The 20,000-nt window shown below is 40.1% G+C and overlaps 1 protein-coding gene across 1 annotated transcript in view; it reads right to left on the bottom strand.

Annotated features, from left to right (window-relative positions):
* NFIA (nuclear factor I A) overlaps positions 1–20,000 on the bottom strand; it is a 275,273-nt gene that overhangs the window by 114,513 nt on the left and 140,760 nt on the right. The window contains exons 4-5 of the mRNA XM_024740385.1: positions 13,654–13,771; positions 7,305–7,432 (exon numbers count right to left, since the gene is read on the bottom strand). Of these exons, the coding sequence (XP_024596153.1) occupies positions 7,305–7,432; positions 13,654–13,771 (246 nt within the window). The remainder of the gene's footprint in view (positions 1–7,304; positions 7,433–13,653; positions 13,772–20,000) is intronic.

The following is a 20,000-nucleotide window of genomic DNA, read 5'->3' as shown; positions in this document are numbered from 1 at the left end:
TTCCCACCAACAGTGCAAGAGGGTTCCCTTTTCTCCACACCCTCTCCAGCATTTGTTGTTTGTAGATTTTCTGATGATGCCCATTCTAACTGGTATGAGGTAAGACCTCACTGTAGTTTTTTTTTGTTTTAATTAATTAATTTTATTTTTAAAATTTTGGCTGTGTGGGTCTTTGTTGCTGTGCATGGGGTTTCTCTAGTTGCGGTGAGCGGGGGCTACTCTTTGTTGCAGTGCGTGCGCTTCTCATTGCGGTGGGTTCTCTTGTTGCAGAGCACGGGTTCTAGGCATGCGGGCTCAGTAATTGTGGCACACGGCCTTAGCTGCTCCACAGCATGTGGGATCTTCCTGGACCAGGGCTTGAACCCGTGTCCCCTGCATTGGCAGGCAAATTCATAACAGCTGTGCCACCAGCGAAGCCCTCTCACTGTAGTTTTGATTTGTATTTCTCTAATAACTCATGATGTTGAGCAGCTTTTCACATGCCTTTTGGCCATCTGTATGTCTTCTTTGGAGAAATGTCTATTTAGGTCATCTGCCCATTTTTTGATTGGGTTGTTTGTTTTCTTAATATTGAGTTGCATGAGCTGTTTATAGATTTTGGAGATTAATCCTTTGTCCATTGATTCGTTTGCAAATATTTTCTCCCATTCTGAGAGTCTTTTCATCTTGTTTATAGTTTCCTTTGCTGTGCAAAAGCTTTCTAACCTTCATTAGGTCCCATTTGTCTATTTTTGTTTTTATTTCCGTTACTCTAGGAGGTGGGTCAAAAAAGATCTTGCTGTGATTTATGTCAAAGAGTGCTCTTCCTATGTTTTCCTCTAAGAGTTTTATAGTCTCTGGTCTTACATTAGGGTCTTTAATCCATTTTGAGTTTATTTTTGTGTATGGTGTTAGGGAGTGTTCTAATTTCATTCTTTTACATGTAGCTGTCCAGTTTCCCCAGCACCACTTATTGAAGAGACTGTCTTTTCTCCATTGTATATCCTTGCCTCCTTCGTCATAGACTAGTTGACCATATGTGCTTGGGTTTATCTCTGGGTTTTCTATCCTGTTCCATTGATCTATATTTCTGTTTTTGTGCCAGGACCATATTGTCTTGATTACTGTAGCTTTGTAATATAGTCTGAAGTCAGGGATTCTGATTCCTCCAGCTCTGTTTTTTTTCCCTCAAGATTGCTTTGGCTATTTGGGGTCCTCTGTGTCTCCAAACAAATTTTAAGATTTTTTGTTCTAGTTCTGTAAAAATGCCATTGGTAATTTGATAGGAATTGCACTGAATCTGTAGATTGCTTTGGGTAGTATAGTCATTTTCACAATATTGATTCTTCCAATCCAAGAACATGGTATATCTCTGTGTCTGTTTGTGTCATCTTTGATTTCTTTCATCAGTGTCTTATAGTTTTCTGAGCACAGGTCTTTTACCTCCTTAGGTAGGTTTATTCCTAGGTATTTTATTCTTTTTGTTGCAGTGGTGAATGGGATTGTTTCCTTAATTTCTCTTTCTGACCTTTTGTTGTTAGTGTATAGGAATGCAAGAGATTTCTGTGCATTAATTTTGTATCCTGCAACTTTACGAAATTCATTGATTAGCTCTAGTAGTTTTCTGGTGGCAACTTTAGGATTCTCTATGTATAGTATCATGTCATCTGCAACAGTGACAGTTTTACTTTTTTCTTTTCCAATTTGTATTCCTTTTATTTCTTTTTCTTCTCTGATTGCTGTGACTAGGACTTCCAAAACTACGTTGAATAATAGTGGCAAGAGTGGACATCTTGTCTTGTCCCTGATCTTAGAGGTAATGCTTTCAGTTTTTCACCACTGAGAATGACATTTGCTGTGGGTTTCTCATATATGGCCTTCACTATGTTGAGGTAGGTTCCCACTATGCCCAATTTCTGGAGAGTTTTTTATCATAAATGGGTGTTGAATTCTGTCAAAAGCTTTTTCTGCATCTATTGAGATGATCATATTGTTTTTATTCTTCAGTTTGTTAATATGGTGTGTCACATTGATTGATTTGCGTATACTGAAGAATCCTTGCTTCCCTGGGATAAATCCCACTTGATTATGGTGTATGATCCTTTTAATGTGTTGTTGGATTCTGTTTGCTAGTATTTGGCTGAGGATTTTTGCATCTATATTCATCAGTGATATTGGTCTGTAGTTTTATTTTTTTGTAGTATCTTTTTTGGTTTTGGTATCAGGGTGATGGTGGTCTCATGGAATGAGTTTGGGAGTTTTCTTTCCTCTGCAATTTTTTGGAAGAGTTTGAGAAGGATGGGTGTTAGCTCTTCTCTAAATGTTTGATAGAATTCACCTGTTAAGCCATCTGGTCCTGGACTTTTGTTTGTTGGAAGATTTTTAATCACAGTTTCAATTTCGTTACTTACGATTGGTCTGTTCATATTTTCTGTTTCTTCCTGTTTCAGTCTTGGAAGGTTATAACTTTCTAAGAATTTGTCCATTTCTTCCAGGTTGTCCATTTTATTGGCATAGAGTTGCTTGTAGTAGTCTCTTAGGATGCTTTATATTTCTGCAGTGTCTGTTGCAACTTCTCCTTCTTCATTTCTAATTTTATTGATGAGTCCTCTCCCTCTTTTTCTTGATGAGTCTGGCTAATGGTTTATCAATTTTGTTTATCTTCTCAAAGAACCAGCTTTTAGTTTTATTGATCTTTGCTATTGTTTTCTTTTTTCTATTTCATTTATTTCTGCTCTGATCTTTATGATTTCTTTCCTTCTACTAACTTTGGGTTTTGTTTGTTCTTCTTTCTCTAGTTCCTTTAGGTGTAAGGTTAGATTGTTTATTTGAGATTTTTCTTGTTTCTTGAGGTAGGCTTGTATTTACATAAACTTCCCTCTTAGAACTGCTTTTGCTGCATCCCATAGGTTTTGGTTCATTGTGTTTTCATTGTCATTTGTCTCTAGGTATGTTTTGATTTCCTCTTTGATTTCTTCAGTGATCTCTTGGTTATTTAGTAACATAGTGTTTAGCCTCCATGTGTTTGTGTTGTTTACATTTTTCCCCTGTAATTTATTTTTAATCTCATAGCATTGTGGTCAGAAAAGATTCTTGATATGATTTCAATTTCCTTAAATTTACTGAGGCTTGATTTGTGACCCAAGATGTGATCTATCCTGGAGAATGTTCCATGAGCACTTGAGAAAAATGTGTATTCTGTTGTTTTTGGATTGAATATCCTATAAATATCAATTAAGTCCAACTTGTTTAATGTATCATTTAAAGCTTGTGTTTGCTTATTAATTTTCTGTCTGGATGATCTGTCCATTGGTGTAAGTGAGGTGTTAAAGTCCCCCACTATTATTGTGTTACTGTCGATTTCACCATTTATGGCTGTTAGCATTTGCCTTATATATTGAGGTGCTCCTATGTTGGGTGCATATATATTTATAATTGTTATATCTTCTTCTTGGATTGATCCCTTGATCATTATGTAGCATCCTTTCTTGTCTCTTATAACATTCTTTATTTTAAAATCTATTTTACCTGCTATGAGTATTGCTACTTCAGCTTTCTTTTGATTTCCATTTGCATGGAGTATCTTTATCCATCCCCTCACTTTCAGTCTGTATGTGTCCCTAGGTCTGAAGTGGGTCTCTTTTAGACAGCATATATATGGGTCTTATTTTTGTATCCATTCAGTGAGCCTGTGTCTTTTTGTTGGATCATTTAATCCATTCACATTTAAGGTAATTATCAATATGTATGTTCCTATTACCATTTTCTTTTTTTAAAAAAAATATTTATTTAATTTATTTGGCTGAGCCAGGTCTTAGTTGCAGCTCCAGGGCTCCTTAGTTATGGCTCCAGGGCTCCTTAGTTGTGCAATGGAAACTCTTAGCTATGGCATGCATGTGGGATTTAGTTCCCTGACCAGGGATGGAACCCGGGCCCCCTGCATTGGGAGCGCAGTCTTATCCACTGTGCCACCAGGGAAATCCCTATTACCATTTTCTTAATTGTTTTGAATTTGTTTTTGTAGGTCCTTTTCTTCTCTTGTGTTTTCCAGTTACAGAAGTTCCTTTAGCAGTTGTTATATAGCTGGTTTGGTAGCACTGAATTCTCTTAGCTTTTGCTTGTCTGTAAAGCTTTTGATTTCTCTGTCAAATCTGAATGAGATCCTTGCCAGGTAGAGTAATCTTGGTTGTAGGTTCTTCCCTTTCATGACTTTAAATATATGGTGCCACTCCCTTCTGGCTTGCAGAGTTTCTGCTGAGAAATCAGCCGTTAACTTTATGGGAGTTCCCTTGTATGTTATTTGTCATTTTTTCCTTGTTGCTTTTAATAATTTTTCTTTGTCTTTAATTTTTGTCAATTTGATTACTACACATACCAGCATGTTTCTCCTTGGGTTTATCCTGCCTGGGACTCTCTGCGCTTCCTGGACTTGGGTGGCTATTTCCTTTCCCATGTTTGGGAATTTTCAGTGATAATCTCTTCAAATATTTTCTCGGGTCCTTTCTCTCTCTCTTCTTTTGGGACCCCTATAATGCAAATGGTGTGTTTAATGTTTTCCCAGAGGTCTCTTAGGCTGTGTTCACTTCTTTTCACTCTCTTTTCTTTATTCTGTTCTGCAGCAGTGAATTCCACCATTCTGTCTTTCAGGTCACTTATCCTTTCTTCTGCCTCAGTTGTTCTGCTATTGATTCCTTCTAGTGTATTTTTCATTTCAGTTTATTGTATTGTTCATCTCTGTTCATTTGTTCTTTAATTATTCTAGGTGTTTGTTCCTTACTTCTTCTAGGTCTTGGTTAAACATTTCTTGCATCTTCTTGATCTTTGTCTCCATTCTTTTTCCAAGGTCCTGGATCATCTTCACTATCATTATTCTGAATTCTTTTTCTGGAAGGTTGCCTATCTCCACTTCATTTAATTGTTTTTCTGGAGTTTATCTTGTTCTCTGGTACATAGCCCTCTCCCTTTTCATTTTGTCTGTCTTTCTGTGAATGTGGTTTTTGTTCCACAGGCTGCAGGACTGTAGTTCTTCTTGCTTCTGCTGTCTGCCCTCTGATGGATGAGGCTAGCTAAGAGGCATGTGCAAGCTTCCTGATGGGAGAGGCTGGTGGGGGGCAGAGCTCAGTAAAACTTTAATCCATTTGACTGTTGATGGGTGAGGCTGGGTTCCCTCCCTGTTGGTTGTTTGGTCTGAAGCAACCCAACACTGGAGCCTACCTGGGCTCTTTGGTGGGGCTAATGACAGACTCTGGGAGGACTCACACCAAGTAGTACTTCCCAGAACTTCTGCTGCCAGTGTCCTTGCCCCCATGGTGAGCCACAGCCACCCCCCGCCTCTGCAGGAGACCCTCCAACATTAGCAGGTAGGCCTAGTTCAGTCTCCTATGGGGTCACTGCTCCTTCCCCCTGGGTCCTGATGCACACACTACTTTGTGTGTACCCTCCAAGAATGGAGTCTCTGTTCCCCCCAGTCCTGTCAAAGTCCTGCAGTCAAATCCCGCTAGTCTTCAAAGTCTGATTCTCTGGGAATTCCTTCTCCCATTGCCGGACCCCCAGGTTGGGAAGCCTTACGTGGGGCTCAGAACCTTCACTCCAGTGGGTGGACTTCTGTGGCATAAGTGTTCTCCAGTTTGTGAGTCACCCACCCAGAGGTTATGGGATTTGATTTTATTGTGATTGCGCCCCTCCGACCATCTCATTGCAGCTTCTCCTTTGTCTTTGGGTGTGGGGTATCTTCTTTGGTGAGTTCCAGTGTCTTCCTCTTCATGATTGTTCAGCAGTTAGTTGTGAATCTGGTGCTCTCACAAGAGGGAGTGAGCGCACGTTCTTCTACTCCGCCATCTTGAACCAATCTCCCCTAAAGATCTTCTTATGTGTCTCTTCCACACCCCCACTGTGAATTCCTTGAAAGCAGGAGCCATAGCCTTCCCATTCATCCTTGAGTTCCCAGAACCAGGCATAGTTCCTCATCATGAGAAAATATCCCAGTGAAGGTGTGAGTGAATGAATGAATGAGTTGGGTGAAAAGATTAGGTAGAAGTAAGGCAAAGTGAAATTTCTGCATTTTAGTAAAGTGAACAAGATAAAGGAGTCAGACAGTGGAGCCTGAGGTTTTGTTTTGTTTTTAATTATCATATAGCAAAACTGCCTGGGGGTTCAGGAGTGGAAGGCATACTTTTCTATGAATGTTAACACATGCATAGATTCCTGTCCATCACCACCACAAACAGGATACAGAAGAGTTCCATCATCCCCCAAATCTCCCTTGTGCTATTTCCTTTTTAGTCACACCCTCTGAGGATTCTCTTTTGATATGTTAGAGAGGAGAGAAAAAAGTTAAGATTTGAAGATGAAGGGGTTCAGAGATTTTCTTGGCGCTTGTCTGTTTTAGCAGGGAATTACTCTGAGGCACGGGTTGGGGAACTGTACGAGGTGTGATTCAGACAGGTTATGTATATTACCTCATTTAATTCTCAAGAGCACTGACATAGCTATTATTATTGACAGATTATAAAAATGGGGACAATTAGTTTCAGAGAGGTCAGGTAATTTGCCCATAATCACACAGCCAGCAGGAGCTGGAGTCAGGATTACACTCTGCCTGTCTTTTTCCAAAGCCCACTCTATTCTCTACAGCATTTGACTTTGCATATCGAGGAAGCCACTGGAGAAGATTTTCCCTTGCCCATGTGGAGGTTAGACACTGAGAAAAGTTTCAAAAAGCTTCTGCTATCAGAATTAGTCACATTACTCAAGACTCCAGAGCCAAGACTGAACTACCCCAGGAGGTTAAACTAGCAGTCATCATTTGCTTAGTCCATGAAAGAGGGGCATAAAGATAGCTGTTCCTTTTAAATAGAAAAAGAATCATGATGAAATCCAGTAACAGGAAAACATATTTAAAAGTCTCCTCATTTTATAAAGATCCAAGTACAAGCTATCACACAGGGAACCCATCCTACCTTTCTAATGTTATCAACGTAGTTGAAAAAGTTGATAGATTTTTATTTTATTAAAAGATAAAACCAGACCCAAAAGGCAATTAGCATAAAATGAAAGCGAAGGCAAATGGAACGCTGGATTGCAGTGTAGGTGAAAAGATGTAAGAGTAGAAAACCCTACACACCATTCTCAGTCTCTCTTCTCAGTTAAATGGCATCCTTGCGCTACCACCCTTTCATAAAAGCAGCAGTCAGGTACAAACACGTGTTCACGTGGAAAAAGTCCACTGCTCTGAGCTTGCTGTGTTCCCTTTATGCCTGGCGTGGACTCCCATGCATCCTGGACTTTACAGGGGCGGCTACAAGCCCAATGCCCAGCCCGCTTACCTGGCTCCACTTCATGCCACCCGCTGGACTGACTTCCGCTCCCCGGGGAGCGCCCTTGGCCTGTGTAAAATGGCTCTTCACCAGGACTGTCCATTTCATCCTCCACAGACTTGAGGCGCTTTGTGGAGCTGAAATAACAAACGGACACATGTTTAAAAGTCATCCAAAGCACCTTTCTCCTGGACATGGCATCTCTGGTGGAAAGAAAGGCAAGGGAGGAAGCAGTTGGGTAACTCAGTGTAGTTCATGGTCTCTCTTTAGGCTCTTGTTCAGTTTAGTGAGTCACTGGATGTGGAACAAAGTCTTGGGTCTGTGTTGTTCCAAGTGTCTGGGTTTGATTTTTATTGTCACTCAAGTTTCTGCTGCCCCCCACCTCCGGTTCCTTTTTCCTTTGAGGAACGGGTGGCTGGCTCCCACTCCTGTCTCCACCTGGAAGAGTCAGCAGTAAGCTCACATTTGCATCTCCTAGAGCAGTGGCTGGGGCGTAGCCATCAGCAATGTCCCTAGACATCAATTCAATCCCTCCTGGCACCCCAGAAAGGAGAAAAATCAGGGTGCATGACCCTTGAAGAAAAGCTCGGATTGCTGTTTGGTTTTTTGCCATGTTTTCTCATCTTCCATTTAGATCTGTTCATTTAAAAAATACTTATTGCACAGTCCAGGTACTGATCTAGGCACTAGAGATAAAACAGTGAACAAACAAGATAAAAATAGAAGGAATGGGCTTCCCCGGTGGCACAGTGGTTGAGAGTCCGCCTGCCAATGCAGGGGACACGGGTTCATGCCCCGGTCTGGGAAGATCCCACATGCCGCGGAGCAGCTGGGCCCGTGAGCCATGGCCGCTGAGCCTGCGCGTCCGGAGCCTGTGCTCCGCAACGGGAGAGGCCATAACGGTGAGAGGCCCGCGTACCGAAAAAAAAAGAAGGAAGGAGTACACTTCCTTGTGTGATTAAGGGACATGGAAAAAAGAGTGACCCAGTGACTTTTATGCACTTTCTCTACAACAAAATTACCAAAATGAAATTCTATGCCATCAGGGTGGGGATGTTTTAGTTTTGCATAGGTATGGTTGGGACATTTCCAGAATATTTTCTACCAGTTAAAGGGCTGAATTTTTTTTCCTCCCAATTTGAGACTTCAGGAGTTAAAAGGTAGTGAAATGCTACATGTGGCTAATGTTGTTCTCATTGTGTTAACTGATTATGTCACTAACATACCAGAATTGGTAGATTTCATACCTGGTGCAAGTGCTTGTTGGGAAATCTCTTCCTCCTGTGTCAGGGTACAGAATTTTTAATATGTGTTCATTCATCAAACACTTATTGTGTACCTCCTGCATGCCAGGTGCTGTGCTAAATGCTGCTATATTGAAATAAATCAGACATAACCCCTGTCTCCATGGGGTTTAGAATCTCATGGATGAAGACAGAGAGGTAAACAAAATTGTGCAAAGAGAAATACAGGTATGATGATGGAACCACACAGAGGTTATAGTGGGTTCTTTGAAGGAGTTAGGAAAAGTGATACACAGGGAACGTCAGGAAAGGCCTCCCATAGGAGATGGTTCCTGAACTGTCTGTAAGAGAGTGTCAGGAGATGGGGCAGAAAGAAGGACAGGGCAGAGACAGGCTGTTATTCAGCTGATGCACCCCTCAGGCAGCCATTCTGGATTTTAAAATACTGAAATACTTCTTTACCAGTTGGCAAAGTGCCATTGTCCCATGCCCCATACATTTCCCCCAACCTTGTCATCCCATCTTTGCGCCAGAACAGACTCATGATCCCAAACCTAAAGGGTTAAGGTTTGGCACATCAGGGGGGCATTCCAGGACTTCACACTGTGGCAGGGCAGGTCTGTCCTAACTGGTATGCTTGAGTCACACAGGTTATCTGCTATTTTGAACATCACTCCAGGAGGGAGGTGCGTATCAGGCACTAACAACACCATGAGCAGAGTGTGACACATGCAGAGAATTGGCAGGTGTTTGCTATGGCTGAAGTAGTAGGAAGGGTAGAGCAAAAGAAGGGGATAGGGGTGATAGAAGATATTGTATGTCTGGACATTATCCTATAAGCAATGGAGACTCCCTGAAAAAGTCTAAACAGGGAGTGACATCAGAGTCATCTGTTAGAAAGGTCACTCTGGTAGTTGCACAGATGATGGCTTCTGAAAAGCAAAGGGAAAAGAAGGGGATGGAACCTTCCCCAGGGAGAGAGTTAAGAGGCTACTGCAGCAACCTGAGTAAAAAAATGCAGAGGACCCAGTTCAAGGTACGAATTTCTAGTTATTAAATTTGGCATTCCAGGATTCTTAGTCTTTAAGTTCTATTTTCATTAAAGCCAGACCACAGGGAAGCAATATATCTGTAGCATGCTAGCTTAGTACCCAAAGGAAAAACCTTTAGTAGCTTATTTAATGTTCTTTGCTTGGCTTTCCTTGAAGTTCAATGAAAAAGAGCCACTCAAAGAACTTTTCTGTATTTTATGTAAAACTGCATCTAATAGAAGTCCTTTATAAAAGGATATACACACAAAAATTCCTCCTAATGCATAAAACCAGAAAAAATATGGTCTCTTTAAATGAATTTCTACTGTTTCCTTTTATTAGAAAATGCACATTATATAACCTAGCGTTTCTCCTTCTTGCCTTGGCAACCACGAATTTCAGGGCTAAACGTAAGGCATAATTCTGGGTTCACGTTCCTGATATAATAATCTCTCCTATCTTTCCGTATGGTTTCTGTCCTCTCTATATTTAATACTATCTGTGGTGTTTTTAAATTGAAAACCGCTTGAAATAATTTTGGAAGTTGGAAGAATACAAATTGGAAACAAAATAAATATTTTCCTTATGTTCCTTGGCAAATAAAAGGTAAGACATGCATATGCTGATAAAACTGCGAGATCTGTGGGGAAGGAGACTGTCAGGTTTTTTGTTTTTTGTTTTGTTTTTTTTAATCTCTAGTGCCTACCACAGTATCTCTGACTAATAACAGATGCTCAAAAACTGCTGAATTGGGCTACAGAATTTTTTATTTATTTATTTATTTTTTTGGCTACAGATTTAGAAACAGTCATATGAGTACTTGTGACAAGGATTCGCCCAAGTGTCATGACTCAGTGAGATCCCACCCAAAAGGCCAACTTCACTGCCCGTCATTCTCCCACTATTAATACTTTTCTGAGTTTCTAAAGCTTTTGATTTCCTTGGTGTCCTCTAATAAAACGCAAATACTCACGCAGTTAATAAATCCTAAAGGTGAAAGAATCTGTAGATATTAGCTGACCCCTTAGTTTGAAAGCAAGGACTGTCAAGGGTTGATACAGGATAAATGTTTGGAAGTGGAGACACAGGTTGGAGGAGAGAACAGGATGCAGGAGGGAAGGAAATTAGAAGTGCCAGGAAGGACGAGTGGAGGGCTTCCAAGACAAAGTTTACTGACTTCACAAACTTGACAGTTGTTTTATCTTGATGAAGTTCTTTGGGATTAAAAAAAGTATACACTATCCCAATTTTTACAGTACTCTTCTATGATTTTGCAGATGTTTACTATGAAGGGGTACAGAACCTACAGTTAATGCTTATCAGTCTTCTTTATTTTTTTAAATTTAGAAGTGAATCAGTCATTAATTTTGGTTTCTTGCTCTTGACTTTCACTGATTCTACACTCCCAGAAACATCTGAGGAACCCTGGAAAGGACCAGTAAGATCTCTATATAAGAGGGAGGATAAATACTCTTCCAAGCAGTCTCTCTTGTGTGTGGAATTTGTTTTGTTCCTATCAATTCTACCTAGAAATTAAGGTAAGACTACTACCTTCATTCCAAATATTTGCTTAGTTCCCACTACGTACAGAGCCTAGAAGCTTTACCCTGTCCCCACAAAACAGCAAAACACATCTTTCCTGAGCGTTCCTAGTGCCCTGAACTGACAATCTCCATTTATTTGTTAGTCTCTACCTCGAGACTGCAAAGCTCCTGTACTTGACTTTATATCCACAGTGCCTAGGACAATATCCTTGGGACCTAATAAATGTTTGTTGCTGATTTAGAGGACTTAGACACTGTTCTCTGAGGGATTTACAGTCCATATGGGGAAGCAGGACCTGTACATACCTCAAAGATGATAATAATAATTCAAAATAGTAAATGCTAAGTGTCCAGGAAAAGTAGAGATGCTGGATATTCCTTTCTGGGGGCTTCCCATTCTATTGCTCCTTACTAAAAGAGAGAACCTCATTCCTAAGAGGATTCAGTGTGAAAAGAACATGGTTTTAAACTTCCAACAGACCTGAGTTTGAATGTAGACTCTGCCATTTACTTGGTCTGTCACCTTGGGCAAGTTACTTAACTTCTCTGAGCTCTAGGCTGACCCACTGTTAAATGGCAACACTGTCTATCTTGTAAAATTCTGTGAAGATTAACTCATATCAGGGATGTAAAGCACCTAATACAGTGCCTGCCACAGAGCACGTGACCAATTAATAGTGGCACAGCATGAACAAATATTGATTGGTTGATGAACTTTTCTATATGTAAATCTGGGGCATTCTTCTGGGCACATTTTCTCACCTGTACACAGATAATTCTGCTGAGTCTATATAGTTAAAGAATAATTTTAAAAGAATCATCTTAGGAGAGCCTAATGTGAGCAAAACAAACATATTACCAAGTTATTAACTACTGATGCTGTTTATAATTAGCACCTTATCAGGGTTAGTTATTTGCAGATTATAGGAACAACACTAGCCTTTTAAACAACATTAATAACCAGGTTTCCACACAGAGAATCACAGCAAAAGGCAACAAAACAGCTGGAGAAGTTGAAGGATATTTGGGATGTCCATGGTACATACGCAGCACACATATGAAAAACAAATAGCCCATCAACTTTTAAATTCATCACTGACCACAAGTATTTGCAAAGCTCTTTCATGTTCACTGAGTGTAGTTACACCCAATGTCTCTTCCATCAGCAAACATTCAAAATCCTCAAAATGTATTAACATCCAAATGTGTTCACAATCATGTGTTCACAATCTCATTCTTTTATTATAAGTGTTTTTTTCGGATTGGAGACTTTTTTCCTGAGGAGCTGATACCCCAGTGAACTGAGGGGGACATTTAAACAGCAAGAAAGATGATGGTAGAATCTGGTGGTTATATTTAAGGAATAACTGTTTCTTTAACTGTCTTCAATGGTATTGGTAATGACTAAGTTGATTTTTTTTTTAAGTAATGATTAAATATATGTTTAAAATATGGTTAAAAGTCAAGGTAAGAATGAATCTCTACCATGGAAAATTTCTATCACCTGGCCATTGTTTTAGATCCTAAAACTCTGGTACTTGCTTTAGGAGGAATATACCTTTGTCAAACGTTTTTCTGCGAAGTACACAAACATTAAAGGTGGTTCTGCACCATTCTTTTCTTTGCTGTCACAGTCCAGTGCTAAAGCCAATTTGTAAAAGAATACTGTGGGTTTAAATGCCTAATCCCTTTCCCTCTGCTACAGGTTATCTAGAGACAACAGGATCTTGCAAAATGCTTCATTTTGATTTTGGCTTTGTGACCTCAAGGGAATCAAGAACCCCAGAATTGTTATCTGGTTATGTTCTTTTAGCTTTGCTCTTTTAAAGGTCTCCCGGTGTAACAGTGTTTATGATCTGGCCTCACACTGCTGGGGGACTGCATTTGCTTTTACATCCTCACACCAGGATACCAAATAGGTTGCATCTCACAGAGCAACTCCAGTAGATTGGATTTTGAGACCTGTCGGGGCTCCATAGGAAAAGAGCTGGGACTGAGCTGTAATGTCTGTTGTGGGCACGGAGACTGGGACTGATGTCACCAGTGTCAGCTTTCTGCCAAACAAGCCCAAACACACCCCCTTTTCCCTAGTCAAGGCTTGTCCTTAATTTCCTGAGAACCTGCTATGTTCATCATCCATCCTTCCTCCATGCCTTTGCTCATGTCTCCACCCCACCCAGAACACCATTCCTTTACTTTCCATCTCACCAACCCCGACCAGTGCTTACAGTTTATAGCTGAGCACAAGTCACTCTTTTTGGATAAAGCTGTCTTTAACTATTTTCAGCCTATGCCACACAATTTTTCACTGACTCGTGTGTGTGTGTGTGTGTCGTCTGTGTGTGTATACACATATATGCATGCTGCATATGCATTTGCTTTCTCTCCCCAGTGAGACTGAAAATCCGTGGGGGCTGAACCCATTTCTAGTATCTTCTACTACTACAGACACACTGCTAAGTGTCTAGCAGGCCCAGAGTTAAAATCAAGGTATGTAACTATGAATTATGACCTCTTTATGAGCCATCAATCAATTTACCTGGTAGAGGATGTGCTGGGTAACGACCTCCTCATTGCTCCCGGACTCATGCTGTAGTATGAAGAACTTTCTAAATCTGAGAGAGAAAAATTGGGGCCAGTTCCTGCAGCTATTGGTGCTAGAATTAAAAAAAAAAAAAGGAAAGAAATATCAGGTAAGTTCTGTAAATAAAAGACCAATGAGAGCATATTTCAGTGTCGCATTTAACACATTTTATTTTTGAATTTATATGGTAAGGTCATCAAAAATAATCAGTAATGAACTCGGACCTTAAAAGAATACTGACAATAAAAATCATCTACATCGGAAGGACATATTTATTTTTATTTTTTTTTATAACATACCTTTCGTCTTTTCTCTTTTTGTAATGGTAAATTGTCACCAAGGTTGCAACATTCCTAGATGCTTTTAACAAAAATACCTCCACGTTTTGGTCTGAAACTTTTCTTAAGTGACCAAAATACTCCCTGGGCTTTTCTAACTTTGTCTGATCCTGAGAGCTTCCACTCACCTGTATTTTGGAATTAGTCCTGACCTGCAAATTCATCTTTCTAGGCCACCCATTCCCAATTTCTTGCCCTGAGAAACATGTGATTTCTCCTTACTCCAAATCACCTCAGCACCCTGCATACATCTTTACTTTACTATTTGTCCCACCTTCTAATGTAAGGCAGGGTCCTCAAACTATGGTCCCTGAGCCATAATTTTTGTAGATAAAGTTGTACTGGAATAGCCACACCCCTTCATTTACATACTGTCTCTGCTTCCACACTACAACAGCAGAGACAAGTAGCTGTGACAGAGACCATATGGTTCACACAGCAGAAAATATTTATATAGAAGAATTTGCCGACCTCTGATTTAAGGGACTGTTAAAAATAACTTTGACAACACATGATTTTCAGAGCTGACCCTTGTGGGAGATGTGATTCTCTGTACTTTTTTATGTCTTGGATATCCTGTTTACAGGAGTAGCTTAATAAATATTTTCAAATGAATAAATAACATCTATCAATCTTGGAAAACAATTCTGTGTAAAATCAGTGATGTAACTATATAAGTGCAAATAATCTGTTCTTTTGAAAGATTACACAAGGTGGGAGCAATAGATGCATATATTTCTGTATTGAGGCATTAGTTTGAGAGTTTTAAGCCCATAGAAGTGGATATATAAATAAATTAAATAGAGGCTCATATCCATAAGAAGAAAGGATAATTAGGAAAATCATGAACCAGGGACTTTCATTCTTTCAGCAAATGATTACTGGGAGTCTGCTATTGCTAAGAATTGTGCTGGGTAAGGAAGGCACTTAAATGAATGACATGGTCCCTACCCTGAAACAGCTCTAGAGAGTGAGGCTGACAGATTAATTTCAATACAGTCTGATAAGTCCTTTGCTAGAGTTATTCCTAACTTGATATGCCTGCACAAAGTAGGTATGTAACCCAGCTGAGGGATAAGAGGTTCAAGGGAGTAAAAGGGCCTCAGTAAATGTGATGGAAGAATGTGAAAAGGACAAGTAGGATTTACCCAACTGACAGGAATGGAGGCATTCTAGGCAGAGGGAACAGCATTTATAAAGGTAAGAGAACAGGGCTTCCCTGGTGGCGCAGTGGTTGAGACACGGGTTCAGGGGACATGGGTTTGTGCCCCAGTCTGGGAAGATCCCACATGCCGCGGAGCGGCTTGGCCCGTGAGCCATGGCCGCTGAGCCTGCGCTCTTCAACGGGAGAGGCCACAACAGTGAGAGGCCCGCGTACCGAAAAAAAAAAAAAAAAAAGGGTAAGAGTACATAAAATGTGATTGGATTTCTGATAACTTGATATGATGTAGTATATAATAGATGGGGAAAAGAGGGGAGATTTAAGGGGTCAGGTCATAAAGGGTAGGTAGGTTTCTTTAAGGAATATGAATTTGAGTTCAGTCGATTCCCAAGTTTATAAGCTATTAAAGGACTTATCACACTCCACTATCATTGGGGACTTTTGGGTTTATATTGCTAGTATCTAATACAATCCCTGACACCAGGAGGCAGTCAGTAAGCATTGGTCAAATGGAATTGATTGTTAGTCAAAGCAGAACCAACGAAGTATAGGAATGCTGTCATCAAATTTGCACTTATAAGCTAGACACACCGCCTGTCAGGAGGGTAATCTTGAAGTGGGTAGGGGTGGCAGTTAAAGAATATCATCAGTAAAACCGTGGAGGCCAGTGGAGTTCATTTAAATAAAAGAAGATTGGGGTGTGGTCTAAATTCAAGGGATAGAAAGGAGCCTGGTGACCGCTGTTTAGGAGTTAGAATTGAGAAAATGTACTGACTTCTTGAGTGTGGTAATAATGGAAAAGGAGGAGTATGGGATAATTCCCAGGACGGCTGCTTGGGAAACTGGGTGAATTGTGAAGCCATAATAAAACTATGGAATCAAGAAAAGGCATGAGAGGACACAGCAATTTCTACAATAAACATTTAGTTGTTTGATTAATAGCAATGGCTAAACCTTAATCGCAACTATTGTTATATAGAAATAGTCACTGCTAAGAAATAGAAAGCTCTGAAATTCACATATACTTTCTGAAATTCAGACACATTTCTCAATGACAGGCTCTATGGAGGAAGGCCTTTACTTCAAAAACAAATGGTTAGGCTTGACAATAAGTGTAAAGGGAGTTCTAATTAATAATTTTGCTAGTCGTTCCCAAATTTGCTTTTTATATTAAATTTATTTACATAATCTCCCCTTTGATTTCATAATATTTTATGTCTGAAATAGGCCATGGGGTGTGGAGGGGATTGCTCTAATATCGGCATGGACCACCCATTATCCCTTTTAGCAACATGGCATATAATAGGTGCTTAATGTTTGTGCCATCATGGAGCTTAGAGATTGGCATCTCTCGTTAACTAAAAAAGAGGATAAGGCTAATCAGTATCATGGGTCTCGATTTAGATTTTCTTCACAAGTTTCAAGGTGGGGTTGAGGCTTCCGCCGGATGGAGCGCCGTGGAAACTGCATGACCCCACTCCCTCCCTCTTGGAAGGAAAAACAGAGCAAGATGTGAGTGAGATGGACTTGACTCCACTGAGAGAAGTCTGAGGGCTTCCACCTATTGGTGAACTCTTCCATTGGCTGCTCTTCCATTTAACACTTTATCATGTTCTACCCTGGAGAATATCTTTTACCTTGCTTATATTTTTACAATGTCAAGGGAGCCAGAACAGGTGAAGGAAGAAAAATACATGCGTGCATGTGGTGTGTCTACTTCTCAGAGAGAATAAAAAAATAATTAAGCCCACAGAAATGTTCCTTAACTTGCCTGTCTATTTACTTCCTGTGATCCATTTAGTACACTGTAGCTATGATCTAAAAAAGAGCATCCAAATTCTGCCTTCTTGAAAAGAGTCTTGCAAGGAAACATCACCCGGTGCTGTCTGTCTGTATGTTTGGCATGAATGTCAGCTTATTGGCGTGGATTCTGATTCAGTGATACTGTGACAGCCAAAGAGAAAGCCTTATATCTGAGTGCAGAGGTCAAAGTATCCTTGCAATGGGTTGGGTATTCTCAGTGCCTCTAATCTGAAGAACAGGAAGAGCCTTGACAAGTAACTAAGAACTCAAAAGGTGTACTTTCAGCAGGCTTTTCTGAGTACCTAGGGGGCCATGTTTTGAGAAGCACTTTATTATATCTAACTTAAGCCTCAAAACAATCTTTTCAGGAAAGGTACATTTTCTAGCTGAGGAGAACTAAGCCCTGGAGTGAGGTTAAATCACTTGTCCTGGATCACAGAAAGGCAAGAAAGAGAGAGAGCCAGGATTAAAATTCAAAGATGTCTGACCTCGAAACCTGTGCTTTTCCTGCTGCACCACCCTGACTTTCATGTACAATATTGGCCTTAAACTTGAGATGCTAAAAGGGTATGTAGTATCTCTGTCCCCACAGGGTTTACAGCCTAGCAGAATAATAAAATAATACCTGAATATCTAATGCAAGGCTGAATGTGTTAAATCTCATAGGGAAAATGAAAAGAATGTGTTAGGAAAGTTCAAAGGAGTAATAGATCCCACTGGCTTGCGGGATCAGAAAAAGGGTTATACTCCAGGAAGGGTGGGTGCTTAAGCTGAGCCGTCAAGGACGGTTGGGATGTAAAGAGGCCCAGAAGGAGATAGGAGAGGGTTTCTAAGCAAAAGAGTATGTACGTTAAGTTTGGAGGTAGGAGGTAAGTGAGTGATCTGTGGAAACCATGACATTTTCTGAGTAGCGGGGTGATAAAATAATTGTTGAATCTGAGGAATGTTAATATAAAGACAGCATACAGAATGTACATAAGGGGACCAAGACTCCGGAGGTGGGGAAGTCAGTTGGTAGGTCGATTCCGGAGTCCTGGTGAAAGGGAATGGAGACCTAAACTACACTGTCAAGGAAGAAAATAGAATTTTCACAATTGGTATCTGTCACCTCTTTCTGGATAGTAAACAGGTATAAAAGACATGTTTCTAATTATATACTATGGAAGGGCATAAACGACCAAACGATTATACTATTCTAATAAATATAAAATATCAAAAAGATGTATATAACAAAATGTGCTTCTTAGCTAATGATGGTATTACATCCTTTTTGCAAATTAGGGGAATAAGTTGTCGAGAGAGGGTTAAATGATTTGTCAGGTGTCTGTCCAGGATGTCACGCTGGGCTTCTGAAGCTAATGACTAACTGCCTGCTGGTGTGGTGCAGAGATTTATAGCCACTGCCAGTCAAACGTGAGGATGTCAAGGAAGGGCTGGACCAACTACAACATTTCCTGTCTGCTCTGTATATTGTGAAACCTGATTTTACTCCATGTGTACTTGACCATAGGCTTCATCATTCTTTAATTAACTCATACATAAGATTTTCTACCCAACTAGATTGAGTGCAATTTGAGCTCTGTAAAGATAGACATCCCAGGGCATAGAAAAAGTGCTGGTCAGGGCCTGGGAGAGATCGTTTAGAGTCCAGCTCTGCCAATAACCACCTGCAGAACTTGGTTAAGTCACTTAAACACTTTGGACCTCATAATTCTAATATTCATTATGATAAAAGTGAAAATTCACCACCACTACCACCAGCACCACCCGTCACTGCTACAGCTATCACCATCACAACAACAAGGACCAACATTTACTAAGCATCACTTTTGGGCAGACACTGGGCTAAGAGTTTTCAGCACCTCATCCTATTTAATCCTTACAACACCACTAGGAAGGACTGAGGCACAAGGAGGTTTAGTAACTTTCCTAGGTCATGAAGTCAGAGGCCTTATACCAGATGGCCTTTAATCCTACAGATCCCACAGCCTCTTTTATGTTCCCAAACAGCTGATGATCAGTAAATATACTTTGAATTAAGAAGAGTAAATAACTACCCTCCCTCTCCATTTGCACCCCCTCTCCCAATCTTTAAGCAGTGCAAAATGACACTTAGAAATCTGCAAATACACATAAATAGTGAGAACTGGCTCTCCAAATCTCTTAAGCGGCACTGCGATTACTCCAGCCTGAAGTATTTGTGGACTTTGTTCCACCGAGGAGTTTTCCTCCAAAGGTTAAGGTTGGGCACAGAGTTGCTTGTAGTAATCTCTCATGATCTTATGTATTTCTGCAGTGTCAGTTGCTACTTCTCCTTTTTCATTTCTACTTCTATTGATTTGAGTCCTCTCCCTTTTTTTCTTGATGAGTCTGGCTAATGGTTTATCAATTTTGCTTATCTTCTCAAAGAACCAGCTTTTAGTTTTATTGATCTTTGCTATCGTTTCCTTCATTTCTTTTTCATTTATTTCTAATCTGATCTTTATGATTTCTTTCCTTCTGCTAACTTTGGGGTTTTTTTGTTCTTCTTTCTCTAATTGCTTTAGGTGCAAGGTTAGGTTGTTTATTTGAGATGTTTCCTGTTTCTTAAGGTAGGATTGTATTGCTATAAACTTCCCTCTTAGAACTGCTTTTGCTGCATCCCATAGGTTTTGGGTCATCGTGTCTCCATTGTCATTTGTTTCTAGGTATTTTCTGATTTCCTCTTTGCTTTCTTCAGTGATCACTTCCTTATTAAGTAGTGTATTGTTTAGCCGCCATGTGTTTGTACTTTTAACAGATCTTTTCCTGTAATTGATATCTAGTCTCATAGCGCTGTGGTCAGAAAAGATACTTGATACAATATCATAAATGGACAAATTCTTAGAAATGCACAACCTGCCATGACTGAGTCAGGAAGAAATAGAAAATATGAACAGACCAATCACAAGCACTGAAATTGAAACTGTGATTAAAAATCTTCCAACAAACAAAAGCCCAGGACCAGATGGCTTCACAGG

Source organism: Neophocaena asiaeorientalis, unplaced genomic scaffold (assembly GCF_003031525.2).
Source record: "Neophocaena asiaeorientalis asiaeorientalis breed wild unplaced genomic scaffold, Neophocaena_asiaeorientalis_V1.1 scaffold581, whole genome shotgun sequence".
Lineage (NCBI taxonomy): Eukaryota > Metazoa > Chordata > Mammalia > Artiodactyla > Phocoenidae > Neophocaena > Neophocaena asiaeorientalis.
The sequence above is the reverse complement of the archived record's forward strand: the minus strand, read 5'-3'. Positions and strand labels throughout refer to the sequence as shown.